This window comes from Oncorhynchus keta, chromosome 6 (genome assembly GCF_023373465.1).
Source record: "Oncorhynchus keta strain PuntledgeMale-10-30-2019 chromosome 6, Oket_V2, whole genome shotgun sequence".
NCBI classification, from domain to species: domain Eukaryota; kingdom Metazoa; phylum Chordata; class Actinopteri; order Salmoniformes; family Salmonidae; genus Oncorhynchus; species Oncorhynchus keta.
In genome coordinates this window covers 4,628,212-4,648,526 of record NC_068426.1, presented here as the reverse complement: position 1 = coordinate 4,648,526, position 20,315 = coordinate 4,628,212, and the positions used below count along the sequence as shown (strand labels likewise).

The 20,315-nt window shown below is 37.2% G+C and overlaps 1 protein-coding gene across 35 annotated transcripts in view; it reads right to left on the bottom strand.

The window, feature by feature from the left end:
- The window catches only part of LOC118385706 (tripartite motif-containing protein 3-like), a 182,374-nt gene that overhangs the window by 37,383 nt on the left and 124,676 nt on the right, over positions 1–20,315 (bottom strand). For all 35 annotated transcript variants that reach the window (XR_008138485.1, XR_008138487.1, XR_008138490.1 and 32 more), the window contains exon 2: positions 15,957–16,064. Coding sequence is in view for 2 of the 35 variants with exons in the window: in XM_052520232.1 (XP_052376192.1) it covers positions 15,957–16,064 (108 nt within the window). In the remaining 33 variants the exon portion in view is untranslated. The remainder of the gene's footprint in view (positions 1–15,956; positions 16,065–20,315) is intronic.

Sequence of the window (20,315 nt, the reverse complement as noted above, 5' to 3'; positions counted from 1 at the left end):
TTATACCTGCATCATAATGTATTATACCTGCATCATAATGTATTATACCTGTATCATAATGTATTATAATGTATTTATACCTGTATTATACCTGCATCATAATGTATTATACCTGCATCATAATGTATTATACCTGTATCATAATCATAATGTATTATACCTGTATTATATCATAATGTATTATACCTGCTGTATCATAATGTATTATACCTGCATCATAATGTATTATACCTGCATCATAATGTATTATACCTGCATCATAATGTATTATACCTGTATTATACCTGCATCATAATGTATTATACCTGCATCATAATGTATTATACCTGTATTATACCTGCATCATAATGTATTATATCTGTATTATACCTGCATCATAATGTATTATACCTGTATTATACCTGCATCATAATGTATTATACCTGCATTATAATGTATTATATCTGTATTATACCTGCATCATAATGTACTATACCTGCATCATAATGTATTATACCTGCATCATAATGTATTATACCTGTATTATACCTGCATCATAATGTATTATACCTGCATCATAATGTATTATACCTGTATTATACCTGCATCATAATGTATTATATCTGTATTATACCTGTATTATACCTGCATCATAATGTATTATACCTGTATTATACCTGCATCATAATGTATTATACCTGCATTATAATGTATTATATCTGTATTATACCTGCATCATAATGTACTATACCTGCATCATAATGTATTATATCTGTATTATACCTGCATCATAATGTATTATATCTGTATTATACCTGCATCATAATGTATTATACCTGTATTATACCTGCATCATAATGTATTATACCTGCATCATAATGTATTATACCTGCATTATAATGTATTATATCTGTATTATACCTGCATCATAATGTACTATACCTGCATCATAATGTATTATATCTGTATTATACCTGCATCATAATGTATTATATCTGTATTATACCTGCATCATAATGTATTATACCTGTATTATACCTGCATCATAATGTATTATACCTGCATCATAATGTATTATACCTGTATCATAATGTATTATACCTGCATCATAATGTATATATACCTGTATCATATGTATTATATGTATTATACCTGCATCATAATGTATTATAATGTATTATACCTGCATCATAATGTATTATACCTGTATTATACCTGTATCATAATGTATTATATTATATACCTGCATCATAATGTATTATACCTGCATCATAATGTATTATACCTGCATCATAATGTATTATACCTGCATCATAATGTATTATACCTGTATTATACCTGTATCATAATGTATTATACCTGCATCATAATGTATTATACCTGCATCATAATGTATTATACCTGCATCATAATGTATTATACCTGCATCATAATGTATTATACCTGTATTATACCTGCATCATAATGTATTATACCTGCATCATAATGTATTATACCTGCATCATAATGTATTATACCTGCATCATAATGTATTATACCTGTATTATACCTGTATCATAATGTATTATACCTGCATCATAATGTATTATACCTGCATCATAACGTATTATACCTGTATCATAATGTATTATACCTGCATCATAATGTATTATACCTGTATTATACCTGTATCATAATGTATTATACCTGCATCACAATATATTATACCTGCATCATAATGTATTATACCTGCATCATAATGTATTATACCTGCATCATAATGTATTATACCTGCATCATAATGTATTATACCTGTATTATACCTGCATCATAATGTATTATACCTGTATTATACCTGCATCATAATGTATTATACCTGTATTATACCTGCATCATAATGTATTATACCTGTATCATAATATATTATACCTGCATCATAATGTATTATACCTGTATCATAATGTATTATACCTGCATCATAATGTATTATACCTGCATCATAATGCAATATACCTGTATTATACCTGTACCATACCTGCATCATAATGTATTATACCTGTATCATAATGTATTATACCTGCATCATAATGTATTATACCTGCATCATAATGTATTATACCTGCATCATAATGCAATATACCTGTATTATACCTGCATCATAATGTATTATACCTGTATCATAATATATTATACCTGCATCATAATGTATTATACCTGCATCATAATGTATTATACCTGTATCATAATGTATTATACCTGTATCATAATGTATTATACCTGCATCATAATGTATTATACCTGCATCATAATGTATTATACCTGCATCATAATGTATTATACCTGCATCATAATGTATTATACCTGCATCATAATGTATTATACCTGCATCATAATGTATTATACCTGCATCATAATGTATTATACCTGTATCATAATGTATTATACCTGCATCATAATGTATTATACCTGCATCATAATGTATTATACCTGTATTATAATGTATTATACCTGTATTATAATGTATTATACCTGCATCATAATGTATTATACCTGCATCATAATGTATTATACCTGCATCATAATGCATTATACCTGCATCATAATGTATTATACCTGTATTATACCTGTATCATAATGTATTATACCTGTATTATACCTGCATCATAATGTATTATACCTGCATCATAATGTATTATACCTGTATCATAATGTATTATACCTGCATCATAATGTATTATACCTGTATCATAATGTATTATACCTATACCTGTATCATAATGTATATTATACCTGCATCATAATGTATTATATACCTGCATCATAATGTATTATACCTGTATTATACCTGTATCATAATGTATTATACCTGTATTATACCATAATGTATTATACCTGCATCATAATGTATTATACCTGTATCATAATGTATTATACCTGTATTATACCTGTATCATAATGTATTATACCTGTATTATACCTGCATCATAATGTATTATACCTGTATCATAATGTATTATACCTGTATTATACATGTATTATACCTGCATCATAATGTATTATACCTGTATTATACCTGTATCATAATGTATTATATCTGTATTATACCTGTATCATAATGTATTATACCTGCATCATAATGTATTATACCTGCATCATAATGTATTATACCTGTATTATACCTGTATCATAATGTATTATACCTGTATTATACCTGCATCATAATGTATTATACCTGCATCATAATGTATTATACCTGTATCATAATGTATTATACCTGCATCATAATGTATTATACCTGTATTATACCTGTATCATAATGTATTATACCTGCGTCACAATATATTATACCTGCATCATAATGTATTATACCTGTATTATACCTGCATCATAATGTATTATACCTGCATCATAATGTACTATACCTGCATCATAATGTATTATACCTGCATCATAATGTATTATACCTGTATTATACCTGCATCATAATGTATTATACCTGCATCATAATGTATTATACCTGCATTATAATGTATTATATCTGTATTATACCTGCATCATAATGTACTATACCTGCATCATAATGTATTATATCTGTATTATACCTGCATCATAATGTATTATACCTGTATTATACCTGCATCATAATGTATTATACCTGCATCATAATGTATTATACCTGTATCATAATGTATTATACCTGCATCATAATGTATTATACCTGTATTATACCTGTATCATAATGTATTATATCATAATGTATTATACCTGCATCATAATGTATTATACCTGTATTATACCATCATTATACCTGTATCATAATGTATTATACCTGCATCATAATGTATTATACCTGCATCATATATGTATTATACCTGCATCATAATGTATTATACCTGTATTATACCTGTATCATAATGTATTATACCTGCATCATAATGTATTATACCTGCATCATAATGTATTATACCTGTATCATAATGTATTATACCTGTATCATCATATGTATTATACCTGTATCATAATGTATTATACCTGTATTATACCTGCATCATAATGTATTATACCTGTATTATATACCTGTATTATACCATCAATGTATTATACCTGCATCATAATGTATTATACCTGTATTATAATGTATTATACCTGTATCATAATGTATTATACATCATAATGTATTATACCATCATAATGTATTATACATCATAATGTATTATACCTCATCATAATGTATTATACTGTATCATATCATAATGTATTATACCTGCATCATAATGTATTATACCTGTATCATAATGTATTATACCTGTATTATAATGTATTATACCTGCATCATAATGTATTATACCTGCATCATAATGTATTATACCTGCATCATAATGCATTATACCTGCATCATAATGTATTATACCTGTATTATACCTGTATCATAATGTATTATACCTGTATTATACCTGCATCATAATGTATTATACCTGTATCATAATGTATTATACCTGTATCATAATGTATTATACCTGTATTATACCTGTATTATACCTGCATCATAATGTATTATACCTGTATTATACCTGTATCATAATGTATTATACCTGTATTATACCTGTATTATACCTGCATCATAATGTATTATACCTGTATCATAATGTATTATACCTGTATTATACCTGTATCATAATGTATTATACCTGTATTATACCTGCATCATAATGTATTATACCTGTATCATAATGTATTATACCTGTATTATACATGTATTATACCTGCATCATAATGTATTATACCTGTATTATACCTGTATCATAATGTATTATATCTGTATTATACCTGTATCATAATGTATTATACCTGCATCATAATGTATTATACCTGCATCATAATGTATTATACCTGCATCATAATGCATTATACCTGCATCATAATGTATTATACCTGTATTATACCTGTATCATAATGTATTATACCTGTATTATACCTGCATCATAATGTATTATACCTGCATCATAATGTATTATACCTGTATCATAATGTATTATACCTGCATCATAATGTATTATACCTGTATCATATACCTGTATCATAATGTATTATACCTGTATTATACCTGCATCATAATGTATTATACCTGTATTATACCTGCATCATAATGTATTATACCTGCATCATAATGTATTATACCTGCATCATAATGTATTATACCTGCATCATAATGTATTATACCTGTATTATACCTGCATCATAATGTATTATACCTGCATCATAATGTATTATACCTGCATTATAATGTATTATATCTGTATTATACCTGCATCATAATGTACTATACCTGCATCATAATGTATTATATCTGTATTATACCTGCATCATAATGTATTATACCTGTATTATACCTGCATCATAATGTATTATACCTGCATCATAATGTATTATACCTGTATCATAATGTATTATACCTGCATCATAATGTATTATACCTGTATTATACCTGTATCATAATGTATTATACCTGCATCATAATGTATTATACCTGCATCATAATGTATTATACCTGTATTATACCTGTATCATAATGTATTATACCTGCATCATAATGTATTATACCTGCATCATAATGTATTATACCTGCATCATAATGTATTATACCTGCATCATAATGTATTATACCTGTATTATACCTGTATCATAATGTATTATACCTGCATCATAATGTATTATACCTGCATCATAATGTATTATACCTGCATCATAATGTATTATACCTGCATCATAATGTATTATACCTGTATTATACCTGCATCATAATGTATTATACCTGCATCATAATGTATTATACCTGCATCATAATGTATTATACCTGCATCATAATGTATTATACCTGTATCATAATGTATTATACCTGCATCACAATATATTATACCTGCATCATAATGTATTATACCTGCATCATAATGTATTATACCTGCATCATAATGTATTATACCTGTATTATACCTGTATCATAATGTATTATACCTGTATTATACCTCATTGGACACTGTGCTATCCAACCACTGTGCTATCCAACCTCCAAACGAGCTTCAATGCCATTATACCTCCTATCGTGGCCTCCAACTGCTCTTAAACGCGAGTAAAACCAAATGCATGCTTTTACCTGATCGCTGCCTGCATTATACCTGACATAGCATCACCACCCTGGATGGTTCCAACCTTGAATATGTGGACATCTATAAGTACCTAGGTGTCTGGCTAGACTGCATTACTCTCCTTCCAGACTCACATCAAACATCTCCAATCAAAAATCAAATCCAGAGTCGGCTTTCTATTCCTGCAACAAAGCCTCCTTCATCACGCTGCCAAGCTTACCCTAGTAAAACTGACTATCATAACCGATATTATACCGATGTCATCTACAAAATGTATTATACACTCTACTCAGCAAACTGGATGCAGTCTACCACAGTGCCATCCGTTTTGTCACTAAAGCACCTTATACCACCCCCACTGCGACTTGTATGCTCTATCGGCTGGCCCTCACTACATATTATCGCCAGACCCACTGGCTCAGGTCATCTACAAGTCCATGCTAGGTAAAGTATCAGTTCACTGGTCACGATGGCAACACCCATCCGTGCACGCGCTCCAGCATAATGTGTATCTCACTGATCATCCCTATAGCCATCACCTCATTTACCGCCTTTCTGTATCATCCAGTACTCTGCATCATGTGACTGGAACATAATGTATTATTGCAAAAATCGCTGAAGTTTAGACTTTTATCTCCCTCTCCAACTTCAAACATCAGCTATCCGAGCATGTATTATACCTGATTATCGCTGCAGCTGTACATAGTCTATAGGTAAATACCTGCATCCTTTTTCACCTACCTCATTCCCATACTGTTTTTATACTATTTTTATTTATTTACTTTTCTGCATCTATTTTGCACACCAATATCTCTACCTGTACATGCCCATCATGATCATTTATCACTCCAGTGTTAATCTGCATCATAATGTATTATTCGTATTATACCTCATCATGCCTTTTACCTGTATTATACCTGCATCACACATTGTATATAGACTGCCCATTTTTTCTACTGTGTTATTGACTTGCTAATTGTTTACTCCATGTGTAACTCTGTGTTGTCTGTTCACACTGCTATGCTTTATCTTGGCCAGGTCGCAGTTGCAAATGAGAACTTGTTCTCAACTAGCCTACCTGGTTAAATAAAGGTGAAATTAAAAAAATAAAAATAAAAAATTATACCTGTATCATAATGTATTATACCTGCATCATAATGTATTATACCTGCATCATAATGTATTATACCTGCATCATAATGCATTATACCTGCATCATAATGTATTATACCTGCATCATAATGTATTATACCTGCATCATAATGTATTATACCTGTATCATAATGTATTATACCTGCATAATAATGTATTATACCTGTATTATACCTGTATCATAATGCATTATACCTGTATTATACCTGTATCATAATGTATTATACCTGCATCATAATGCATTATACCTGCATCATAATGTATTATACCTGCATCATAATGTATTATACCTGCATCATAATGCATTATACCTGCATCATAATGTATTATACCTGCATCATAATGTATTATACCTGCATCATAATGTATTATACCTGTATCATAATGTATTATACCTGCATCATAATGTATTATACCTGCATCATAATGTATTATACCTGTATCATTATATGCATCATAATGTATTATACCTGTATCATAATGTATTATACCTGCATCATAATGTATTATACCTGCATCATAATGTATTATACATCTGTATTATACCTGCATCATAATGTATTATACCTGTATTATACCTGTATCATAATGTATTATACCTGCATCATAATGCATTATACCTGTATTATACCTGTATCATAATGCATTATACCTGCATCATAATGTATTATACCTGTATTATACCTGTATCATAATGCATTATACCTGCATCATAATGTATTATACCTGTATTATACCTGTATCATAATGTATTATACCTGCATCATAATGCATTATACCTGTATTATACCTGTATCATAATGCATTATACCTGCATCATAATGTATTATACCTGCATCATAATGTATTATACCTGTATCATAATGTATTATACCTGTATTATAATGTATTATACCTGTATTATACCTGTATCATAATGCATTATACCTGTATTATACCTGTATCATAATGCATTATACCTGCATCATAATGTATTATACCTGTATCATAATGTATTATACCTGCATCATAATGCATTATACCTGTATCATAATGCATTATACCTGCATCATAATGTATTATACCTGTATTATACCTGTATCATAATGCATTATACCTGTATTATACCTGTATCATAATGTATTATACCTGCATCATAATGCATTATACCTGTATTATACCTGTATCATAATGCATTATACCTGCATCATAATGTATTATACCTGTATTATACCTGTATCATAATGCATTATACCTGCATCATAATGTATTATACCTGTATTATACCTGTATCATAATGTATTATACCTGCATCATAATGCATTATACCTGTATTATACCTGTATCATAATGCATTATACCTGCATCATAATGTATTATACCTGTATTATACCTGTATCATAATGCATTATACCTGTATTATACCTGTATCATAATGCATTATACCTGCATCATAATGTATTATACCTGTATCATAATGTATTATACCTGTATTATAATGTATTATACCTGTATCATAATGCATTATACCTGCATCATAATGTATTATACCTGTATTATACCTGTATCATAATGTATTATACCTGCATCATAATGCATTATACCTGCATCATAATGTATTATACCTGTATTATACCTGTATCATAATGCATTATACCTGCATCATAATGTATTATACCTGTATTATACCTGTATCATAATGTATTATACATGCATCATAATGTATTATACCTGTATCATAATGCATTATACCTGCATCATAATGTATTATACCTGTATCATAATGCATTATACCTGCATCATAATGTATTATACCTGTATTATACCTGTATCATAATGCATTATACCTGCATCATAATGTATTATACCTGTATTATACCTGTATCATAATGTATTATACCTGCATCATAATGTATTATACCTGCATCATAATGTATTATACCTGCATCATAATGCATTATACCTGCATCATAATGCAATATACCTGTATTATAATGTATTATACCTGCATCATAATGTATTATACCTGTATCATAATGTATTATACCTGCATCATAATGTATTATACCTGCATCATAATGTAGTGGGGGTAGTAGAGGGGTATTAGTGGTAGTAGGACATGTTGGTGTAGTAGAGCGTAGAGGGGTATTAGTGGTTGTAGGGGGTAGTAGAGGGGTATTAGTGGTTGTAGGTGGTAGTAGAGGGGTATTAGTGGTTGTAGGGGGTAGTAGAGGGGTATCAGTGGTTGTAGGGGGTAGTAGAGGGGTATTAGTGGTAGTAAGACATGTTGGTGTAGTAGAGCGTAGAGGGGTATTAGTGGTTGTAGGGGGTAGTAGAGGGGTATCAGTGGTTGTAGGGGGTAGTAGAGGGGTATTAGTGGTTGTAGGGGGTAGTAGAGGGGTATTAGTGGTAGTAGGGTGGTATTAGTGGTAGTAGAGGGAATTAGTGGTTGTCGGGAGTAGTAGAGGGGTATTAGTGGTTGTAGGGGGTAGTAGAGGGGTATCAGTGGTTGTAGGGGGTAGTAGAGGGGTATCAGTGGTTGTAGGGGATATTAGAGGGGTATTAGTGGTAGTAGGGGGTATTCGTGGTAGTAGAGGGGTATTAGTGGTAGTAGAGTGGTATCAGTGGTTGTAGGGGGTAGTAGAGGGGTATCAGCGGTTGTAGGGGGTAGTAGAGGGGTATTAGTGGTTTTAGGGGGTAGTAGAGGGGTATTAGTGGTTTTAGGGGGTAGTGGAGGGGTATCAGTGGTTGTAGGGGCTAGTAGAGGGGTATTCGTGTTTTTAGGGGGTAGTAGAGGGGTATTAGTGGTTGTAGGGGGTAGTAGAGGGGTATTAGTGGTTGTAGGGGGTAGTAGAGGGGTATTAGTGGTTATAGGGGGTAGTAGAGGGATATTAGTGGTAGTAGAGGGGTGTTAGTGGTAGTAGGACATTTTGGTGTGGTAGAGTGTAGAGGGGTATCAGTGGTTTTAGGGGGTAGTAGAGGGGTATCAGTGGTTGTAGGGTGTAGTAGAGGGTATCAGTGGTTGTAGGGGTAGTAGAGGGTATCAGTGGTTGTAGGGGATATTAGAGGGGTATTAGTGGTAGTAGGGGTATTTGTGGTAGTAGAGGGGTATTCGTGGTAGTTGGAGGTAGTAGAGGGATATTTGAGGTAGTAAATGGGTAGTAGAGGGTTATTAGTGTTAGTAGGGGTAGTAGAGGGTATTAGTGGTAGTTTGGGGTAGTAGAGTGGTATTTGAGGTAGTTGGGGTAGTAGAGGGATATTAGTGGTAGTAGAGGGTTATTAGTGGTAGTAGAGGGGTATTAGTGGTAGTAGGGGGTAGTAGAGGGGTATTAGTGGTAGTAGAGGGGTAGTAGAGGGGTATTAGTGGTAGTAGAGGGGTATTAGTGGTAGTAGGGGGTAGTAGAGGGGTATTAGTGGTAGTAGAGGGGTAGTAGAGGGGTATTAGTGGTAGTAGAGTGGTATTTGAGGTAGTTGGGGTATAAGAGGGGTATTAGTGGTAGTTGGGGTAGAAGAGGGGTATTTGAGGTAGTAGAGTGGTATTTGAGGTAGTTGGGGTATAAGAGGGGTATTAGTGGTAGTTGGGGTAGAAGAGGGGTATTTGAGGTAGTAGAGTGGTATTTGAGGTAGTTGGGGTTGTAGAGGGGTATTTGAGGTAGTTAGGGTATTAGAGGGGTATTAGTGGTAGTTGGGGTATTAGAGGGGTATTTGAGGTAGTAGAGGGGTATTAGTGGTAGTTTGGGGTAGTAGAGGGGTATTTGAGGTAGTTGGGGGTATTAGAGGGGTATTAGTGGTAGTTGGGGTATTAGAGGGGTATTTGAGGTAGTTGGGGTAGTAGAGGGGTATTAGTGGTAGTTGGGGTAGAAGAGGGGTATTCGTGGTAGTTGGGGGTAGTAGAGGGGTATTGGTGGTAGTTGGGGTAGTAGAGGGGTATTTGAGGTAGTAGAGGGGTATTAGTGGTAGTTGGGGGTAGTAGAGGGGTATCAGTGGTATTTGGGGGTAGTAGAGGGGTGTTAGTGGAGGGGTGTTAGTGGTAGTAGGGTGTAGTAGAGGGGTATTTGAGGTAGTAGGGTGTAGTAGAGGGGTATTCGTGGTAGTTGGAGGTAGTAGATGGGTATTTGAGGTAGTAAATGGGTAGTAGAGGGTTATTAGTGTTAGTAGGGGGTAGTAGAGGGTATTAGTGGTAGTTTGGGGTAGTAGAGTGGTATTTGAGGTAGTTGGGGTAGTAGAGGGATATTAGTGGTAGTAGAGGGGTATTAGTGGTAGTAGAGGGGTATTAGTGGTAGTAGGACATTTTGGTGTGGTAGAGTGTAGAGGGGTATCAGTGGTTTTAGGGGGTAGTAGAGGGGTATCAGTGGTTGTAGGGTGTAGTAGAGGGGTATCAGTGGTTGTAGGGGGTAGTAGAGGGGTATCAGTGGTTGTAGGGGATATTAGAGGGGTATTAGTGGTAGTAGGGGGTATTTGTGGTAGTAGAGGGGTATTCGTGGTAGTTGGAGGTAGTAGAGGGATATTTGAGGTAGTAAATGGGTAGTAGAGGGTTATTAGTGTTAGTAGGGGGTAGTAGAGGGGTATTAGTGGTAGTTTGGGGTAGTAGAGTGGTATTTGAGGTAGTTGGGGTAGTAGAGGGATATTAGTGGTAGTAGAGGGTTATTAGTGGTAGTAGAGGGGTATTAGTGGTAGTAGGGGGTAGTAGAGGGGTATTAGTGGTAGTAGAGGGGTAGTAGAGGGGTATTAGTGGTAGTAGAGGGGTATTAGTGGTAGTAGGGGGTAGTAGAGGGGTATTAGTGGTAGTAGAGGGGTAGTAGAGGGGTATTAGTGGTAGTAGAGTGGTATTTGAGGTAGTTGGGGTATAAGAGGGGTATTAGTGGTAGTTGGGGTAGAAGAGGGGTATTTGAGGTAGTAGAGTGGTATTTGAGGTAGTTGGGGTATAAGAGGGGTATTAGTGGTAGTTGGGGTAGAAGAGGGGTATTTGAGGTAGTAGAGTGGTATTTGAGGTAGTTGGGGTTGTAGAGGGGTATTTGAGGTAGTTAGGGTATTAGAGGGGTATTAGTGGTAGTTGGGGTATTAGAGGGGTATTTGAGGTAGTAGAGGGGTATTAGTGGTAGTTTGGGGTAGTAGATGGGTATTTGAGGTAGTTGGGGGTATTAGAGGGGTATTAGTGGTAGTTGGGGTATTAGAGGGTATTTGAGGTAGTTGGGGTAGTAGAGGGGTATTAGTGGTAGTGGGGTAGAAGAGGGGTATTCGTGGTAGTTGGGGGTAGTAGAGGGGTATTGGTGGTAGTTGGGGTAGTAGAGGGGTATTTGAGGTAGTAGAGGGGTATTAGTGGTAGTTGGGGGTAGTAGAGGGGTATCAGTGGTATTTGGGGGTAGTAGAGGGGTGTTAGTGGAGGGGTGTTAGTGGTAGTAGGGTGTAGTAGAGGGTATTTGAGGTAGTAGGGTGTAGTAGAGGGGTATTCGTGGTAGTTGGAGGTAGTAGATGGGTATTTGAGGTAGTAAATGGGTAGTAGAGGGTTATTAGTGTTAGTAGGGGGTAGTAGAGGGTATTAGTGGTAGTTTGGGGTAGTAGAGTGGTATTTGAGGTAGTTGGGGTAGTAGAGGGATTTTAGTGGTAGTAGAGGGGTATTAGTGGTAGTAGAGGGTATTAGTGGTAGTAGGACATTTTGGTGTGGTAGAGTGTAGAGGGGTATCAGTGGTTTTAGGGGTAGTAGAGGGTATCAGTGGTTGTAGGGTGTAGTAGAGGGGTATCAGTGGTTGTAGGGGTAGTAGAGGGGTATCAGTGGTTGTAGGGGATATTAGAGGGGTATTAGTGGTAGTAGGGGTATTTGTGGTAGTAGAGGGGTATTAGTGGTAGTTGGAGGTAGTAGAGGGATATTTGAGGTAGTAAATGGGTAGTAGAGGGTTATTAGTGTTAGTAGGGGTAGTAGAGGGGTATTAGTGGTAGTTTGGGGTAGTAGAGTGGTATTTGAGGTAGTTGGGGTAGTAGAGGGATATTAGTGGTAGTAGAGGGTTATTAGTGGTAGTAGAGGGTATTAGTGGTAGTAGGGGGTAGTAGAGGGGTATTAGTGGTAGTTTGGGGTAGTAGAGGGGTATTAGTGGTAGTAGAGGGGTATTAGTGGTAGTAGGGGGTAGTAGAGGGGTATTAGTGGTAGTAGAGGGGTAGTAGAGGGGTATTTTAGTGGCAGTAGAGTGGTATTTGAGGTAGTTGGGGTATAAGAGGGGTATTAGTGGTAGTTGGGGTAGAAGAGGGGTATTTGAGGTAGTAGAGTGGTATTTGAGGTAGTTGGGGTATAAGAGGGGTATTAGTGGTAGTTGGGGTAGAAGAGGGTATTTGAGGTAGTAGAGTGGTATTTGAGGTAGTTGGGGTTGTAGAGGGGTATTTGAGGTAGTTGGGGTATTAGAGGGTATTAGTCAAAAGTAGTTGGGGTATTAGAGGTTTTATTTGAGGTAGTAGAGGGGTATTAGTGGTAGTTTGGGGTAGTAGATGGGTATTTGAGGTAGTTGGGGGTATTAGAGGGGTATTAGTGGTAGTTGGGGGTAGTAGAGGGGTATTAGTGGTAGTAGAGGGGTATTAGTGGTAGTAGAGGGGTATTAGTGGTAGTTGGGGGTAGTAGAGTGGTATCAGTGGTAGTTGGGGGTAGTAGAGGGGTGTTAGTGGTAGTAGGGTGTAGTAGAGGGGTAATTGAGGTAGTAGGGTGTAGTAGAGGGTTATTTGAGGTAGTTGGGTTAGTAGAGGGGTATTAGTGGTAGTTGGGGGTAGTAGAAGGGTATTTGAGGTAGTAAAGGGGTAGTAGAGGGGTATTAGTGTTAGTAGGGGATAGTAGAGGGGTATTAGTGGTAGTTGGGGGTAGTAGAGTGGTATTTGAGGGAGTTGGGGTAGTAGAGGGATATTAGTGGTAGTAGAGGGGTATTAGTGGTAGTAGAGGGATATTAGTGGTAGTAGAGGGATATCAGTGGTAGTAGAGGGTAGTAGAGGGGTATTAGTGTAGTAGAGGGGGTAGTAGAGGGGTATTAGTGGTAGTAGAGTGGTATTTGAGGTAGTTGGGGTACCCACAACATAAACATCATTAGTGGTAGTTGGGGTAGTAGAGGGTTCAGTGGTAGTTTGGGTATTAGAGGGGTATTAGTGGTAGTTGGGGTAGTAGAGGGGTATTAGTGGTAGTAGAGGGGTAGTAGAGGGGTATTAGTGGTAGTAGAGTGGTATTTGAGGTAGTTGGGGTATAAGAGGGGTATTAGTGGTAGTTGGGGTAGAAGAGGGGTATTTGAGGTAGTAGAGTGGTATTTGAGGTAGTTGGGGTAGTAGAGGGGTATTAGTGGTAGTTGGGGGTAGTAGAGGGGTATTTGAGGTAGTTGGGGTAGTAGAGGGGTATTAGTGGTAGTTGGGGTATTAGAGGGGTATTTGAGGTAGTAGAGTGGTATTTGAGGTAGTTGGGGTAGTAGAGGGGTATTAGTGGTAGTTGGGGATAGTAGAGGGGATTTGAGGTAGTTGGCCATAGAGGGGTATTTGAGGTAGTTGGGGGTAGTAGGGGGAGCTTAGTGGTAGTTGGGGTAGTAGAGGGGTATTGGTGGTAGTTGGGGTAATAGAGGGGTATTTGAGGTAGTAGAGGGAATTAGTGGTAGTTGGGGGTAGTAGAGGGGGTCTTAGTGGTAGTAGAGGTATTATGGTAGTAGAGGGTATTAGTGGTATTTGGGGTAGTAGAGTGACATTTCAGTCAGTTGGGGGTAGTAGAGGGGTGTTAGTGGTCAGTAGGGTGTAGTGAGGGTAATTGACAGTAGGGTAAAGTGAGGGAAATTTGAGGTAGTTGGGTTAGTAGAGGGGTATTAGTGGTAGTTGGGGGTAGTAGAAGGGTATTTGAGGTAGTAAAGGGGTAGTAGAGGGGTATTAGTGTTAGTAGGGGATAGTAGAGGGGTATTAGTGGTAGTTGGGGGTAGTAGAGTGGTATTTGAGGGAGTTGGGGTAGTAGAGGGATATTAGTGGTAGTAGAGGGGTATTAGTGGTAGTAGAGGGATATTAGTGGTAGTAGAGGGATATCCGTGGTAGTAGAGGGGTAGTAGAGGGGTATTAGTGGTAGTAGAGGGGTAGTAGAGGGGTATTAGTGGTAGTAGAGTGGTATTTGAGGTAGTTGGGGTAGTAGAAGGGTATTAGTGGTAGTTGGGGTAGTAGAGGGGTATTAGTGGTAGTTTGGGTATTAGAGGGGTATTAGTGGTAGTTGGGGTAGTAGAGGGGTATTAGTGGTAGTTGGGGGTAGTAGAGGGGTATTAGTGGTAGTTGGGGTAGTAGAGGGGTATTAGTTGTAGTTGGGGGTAGTAGAGGGGTATTTGAGGTAGTTGGGGTAGTAGAGGGGTATTAGTGTTAGTAGGGGGTAGTAGAGGGGTATCAGTGGTTGTAGGGGGTCATAGAGGGGTATCAGTGTTAGTAGGGGGTAGTAGAGGGGTATTAGTGTTAGTAGGGGGTAGTAGAGGGGTATCAGTGGTTGTAGGGGGTAGTAGAGGGGTATTAGTGATAGTAGAGGGGTAGTGGAGGGTAGTAGAGGGGTATTAGTGTTAGTAGGGGGTAGTAGAGGGGTATCAGTGGTTGTAGGGGGTAGTAGAGGGGTATGAGTGGTAGTAGAGGGGTATTAGTGTTAGTAGGGGGTAGTAGAGGGGTATTAGTGTTAGTAGGGGGTAGTAGAGGGGGGTATTAGTGTTAGTAGGGGGTAGTGGAGGGGTATTAGTGGTAATAGAACCCTACCTTGCCCTCGTGGTTGGGGCAGCAGAGGGGTTTTCCTGCAGCAGCATTAACTGACTCCAGGACACTACAGGCTTCAAGCCTCGAACACTCTGGATCCCTCTGGAGGACCTGACCACAACACAATCAACATCACCATTTATTGAGACAGCATTTAAAACTTCTCAATATATTTATAATATAACAAAGGTTATGTCCCAAATGAGACCCTATTTACCATACAGAACATACATACATTTGACGATAGACCTAGTTGGGAACAGTACATGTCTCCTGTCAAAAGTAGTAAACTATTTGGTTTTATTCTGGCCGCCTAAATGTTTTTGTCAACTTTATATGTACTTTTTTTTACTGCTGGACATAGAAGACTGTAAAAAAATACCAGGAAATCAGCTCCAAATGATTTTAATTTATAAAATCTGTTCCCAAGTATTAGAGAGAGTAAAGACACATCTACGTAGTAGAGAGACACATTTACATTTGTATATTATCACAAGGTTAAACATTATTATGCTTCAGTCAAATATTATATCTGTTTGGGCTTCTTACGGTCATTTTGCAGTCTTCTAATTAATTATATATAACTATGATCATTAGCGAGACTAAAGCTGTCCAATGAAAGCAGACACCACAACACAGTTAAAGATATGGACAGCAATTATCCCCGAATGCTAATCAATAAAAATGGCTGTAAAATTCACCGCTCAGTTTTCTGCTTGTTTACAGCTGGTCATGTCATAGGGGCCCGTTTTGTTACATTATCAACATTAAGAATAAAGGTGTCTGTTCTAAAACCCTGGCCCACACTCTCTTGTAGGCATTATGGGAAACTAGCCTGAAATCCAGACCTGTTTTATATATATTTCAACTTCTTGAACTAGACTGGTACCCAGGCTATGACCTACCCCAACTAACACACTGCAATCAGACTTCCAGACAACAACAACAATAGATAGGCTCTACCGCCTGACCACAACAACGAAAGAAGCCGTAGCCTCCCATGAGGTTAGTGATGAAGAAGTTGTTCTGTAGAGCGGATACTCCTTTCTCCGGTAGGATGGACGCCTGTCGACACACAGGACACGGAGCAACGTCAGAGATTCTGGAGGGATGTAGTTCTGTAAACGCAAGAGAGAGAGCCTGAGAGAGAGCCGGAGAGAGAGAGAGAGAGAGAGAGAGAGAGAGAGCCCAGATTTCTGGCGCAAATGATAGCCCCTGCAACTGCTTTGGGACGTGTGTATTTGTTACATACTCATAGTGGAGAGAGAGAGGGAGCCCTAGAGAGGGGAGAGAGCCGAGAGAGAGGGGGATATAGAGAGGCGAGAGAGAGAGAGAGGGGGATATAGAGAGGGGAGAGAGAGAAGTGTTTCTCTGCGACAGAGCTTCCTCTTTCCTTCTGTCACCTATTTCTCGAGCTCCTCCCTTTCATCACCTGTCTTTTCATCCCGAAGACTACATCTGCCCAACGACACCTAAGATCTGCATTCTGAGACACAGACAGACACCAGCTACAGACACCAGCTACAGCCTCCACAAGATACCGACGTCTACAGACACCAGCTCTATGCATAAACAGTAACCAAAGTGAAGTAACTTTAAGTAACGTTTTGGGGTCGCCCCCTGTTAAATTCAATCTATGTTCAATTTATGAATATTGTTGCACTCCTATACAGAGAAATGCCAAGTTAAACTGACTCGAATTGGAACAAATTGAACCACTGATTGTTTTCCTCGTGTGTGTTTTTGAGTTTGCCTGTGTGCATGCGTGTGCCTGGTTGGTTATGTTGCCATGTTGGTACCAAGCCCTCCGACACCCCCAGCTCTCTTTCCTCCCTCCTCCATCTAAAAGCCTCTGCTAGAGGAGGTGTTTTGTTTCTGGCATGAGTCAGGGAGAGTTGAGGGGGGACATGTTTGAAAGAGAAGGATAGAGGAGCGGTAGAGAGAAAGATGGATAGAGGGATTTTAATTGTCTCTGACGACCTTTCAACAATAGCCGTCTCTCAGATTGCTGAATGGTGTTGACAGGTCTTAAAACTCAGGAATGCACCAGAAACTTGAATACCCTTTAGAAGTTTGGAACGTTTTTAGTTCTATTAGTTTAAAACATGTAGAACCTTTAGAACCTTTAAAAGCTCTAGAACCTTTAGAAGCTTTATAACTTTTAGAAACTTTATTACCGTTTAGAACCTTTTAGTACCTTTAAAACATTTAGAACCTTTAGAGACTCTAGAACCTTTAGAAGCTCTAGAAGATTTAGAAACTTTAGAAGCTTTAAAACCTTTAGAAGCTCTATACACTCTAGAACCTTTTAAAACCTTTAGAAGCTTTAGAACCTTGAGAAGCTTTTAAAACCTGTCAAAGCTTTAGAACCTTTAGAAGCTTTAGAACCTTTAGAAGCTCTATACGCTCTAGAACATTTTAGAACCTTTAGAAGCTCTAGAACCTTTAGAAGCTCTAGAACATTTAGAAGCTTTAGAACTTTTAAAAGCTCTAGAACTTTTAGAAGCTCTAGAAGCTCTAGAAGCTCTAGAAGCTTTAGAACCTTTAGAAGCTTTAGAACATTTAAAACCTTTAGAAGCTCTAGAAGCTTTAGAAGCTCTAGAACCTTTAGATGCTCTAGAACCTTTAGAAGCTCTAGAACATTTAGAAGCTTTAGAACTTTTAAAAGCTCTAGAACTTTTAGAAGCTCTAGAAGCTCTAGAAACTTTAGAACCTTTAGAAGCTTTAGAAACTTTTAGAACATTTAAAACCTTTAGAAGCTCTTGAAGCTTTAGAAGCTATAGAACCTTTAGAAGCTCTAGAAGCTTTAGAACCTTTCAAACCTTTATAAAGCTCTAGAAGCTTTAGAACCCTTTAAAACCTTTAGAAGCTCTAGAAGCTTTAGAACTGTTAGAAGCTTTAAAAGCTCTAGAAGCTCTAGAACCTTTAGAAGCTCTAGAACATTTAGAAGATTTCAAACTTTTAGAAGCTCTATTAGCTCTAGAAACTTTAGAAGCTCTAGAAGCTTTAGAAGCTTTTAAAACCTATCGAATCTTTAGAAGCTTTACGATCTTTAGAAGCTTTAGAACCTTTTAGAATCTATCTATGTGATTACCACACTGAACACCTACAGCACCCGATGTCACAGGATGGACAAAATATCATCAAGGACAACAACCACCCGAGCCACTGCCTGTTCACACCGCTACCATCCAGAAGGAGAGGTCAGTACAGGTGCATCAAAGCTGGTACCGAGAGACTGAAGTATAGCTTCTATCTCAAGGCCATCAGACTGTTAAACAGCCATCACTAACACACTAGAGGCTGCTGTCAACATAAAGACTTGAAATCACTGGTCACTTGAATAAACGGATCACTAGTCACTTTAATAATAATAACATATCTTACATTACTCATCTCATATGTACATACTGTATTTTATGTAATCTATCTATTGCATCTAGCCTATGCCGCTCTGTCATCGCTCATCCATATATTTATATGTATATATACTTATTCCATTCCTTTACTTAGATTTGTGTCTATTAGGTTGTTGTGGAACTGTTAGATTACTTGTTAGATATTACTGCGCTGTCGGAACTAGAAGCACAAGCATTTCGCTACACTCGCATTAACATCTGCTAACCATGTGTATGTGACCAATATGATTTGATTTGATTTAAGTTTGAGCTAACGGTAAGTAATTTAGTAGGGTAGGGTTTAGGGGTTAGGGTGGTTAGTGTGTATGAGTAGTGCTAGGGTAGTGGTTAGGGGCTAGGGTGGTTAGTGTGTATGAGTAGTGCTGTGGTAGTGGTTAGGGGCTAGGGTGGTTAGCGTGTATAAGTAGGGTTAGAGTAGTGTTACGGTACTTTAGGGTTGTGGTAGTTGTTAGGGTATAGGATGTAGGGTGTAGTGGTTAGGGTATAGGATGTAGGGTGTAGTGGTTAGGGTATAGGATGTAGGGTGTAGTGGTTAGGGTATAGGATGTAGTGGTTAGGGTATAGGATGTAGGGTGTAGTGGTTAGGGTATAGGATGTAGGGTGTAGTTGTTAGGGTATAGGATGTAGGGTGTAGTGGTTAGGGTATAGGATGTAGGGTGTAGTGGTTAGGGTATAGGATGTAGGGTGTAGTGGTTAGGGTATAGGATGTAGGGTGTAGTGGTTAGGGTATAGGATGTAGGGTGTAGTGGTTAGGGTATAGGATGTAGTGGTTAGGGTATAGGATGTAGTGGTTAGGGTATAGGATGTAGTGGTTAGGGTATAGGATGTATGGTGTAGTGGTTAGGGTATAGGATGTAGGGTGTAGTTGTTAGGGTATAGGATGTAGGGTGTAGTTGTTAGGTATAGGATGTAGTGGTTAGGTATAGGTATAGGATGTAGTGGT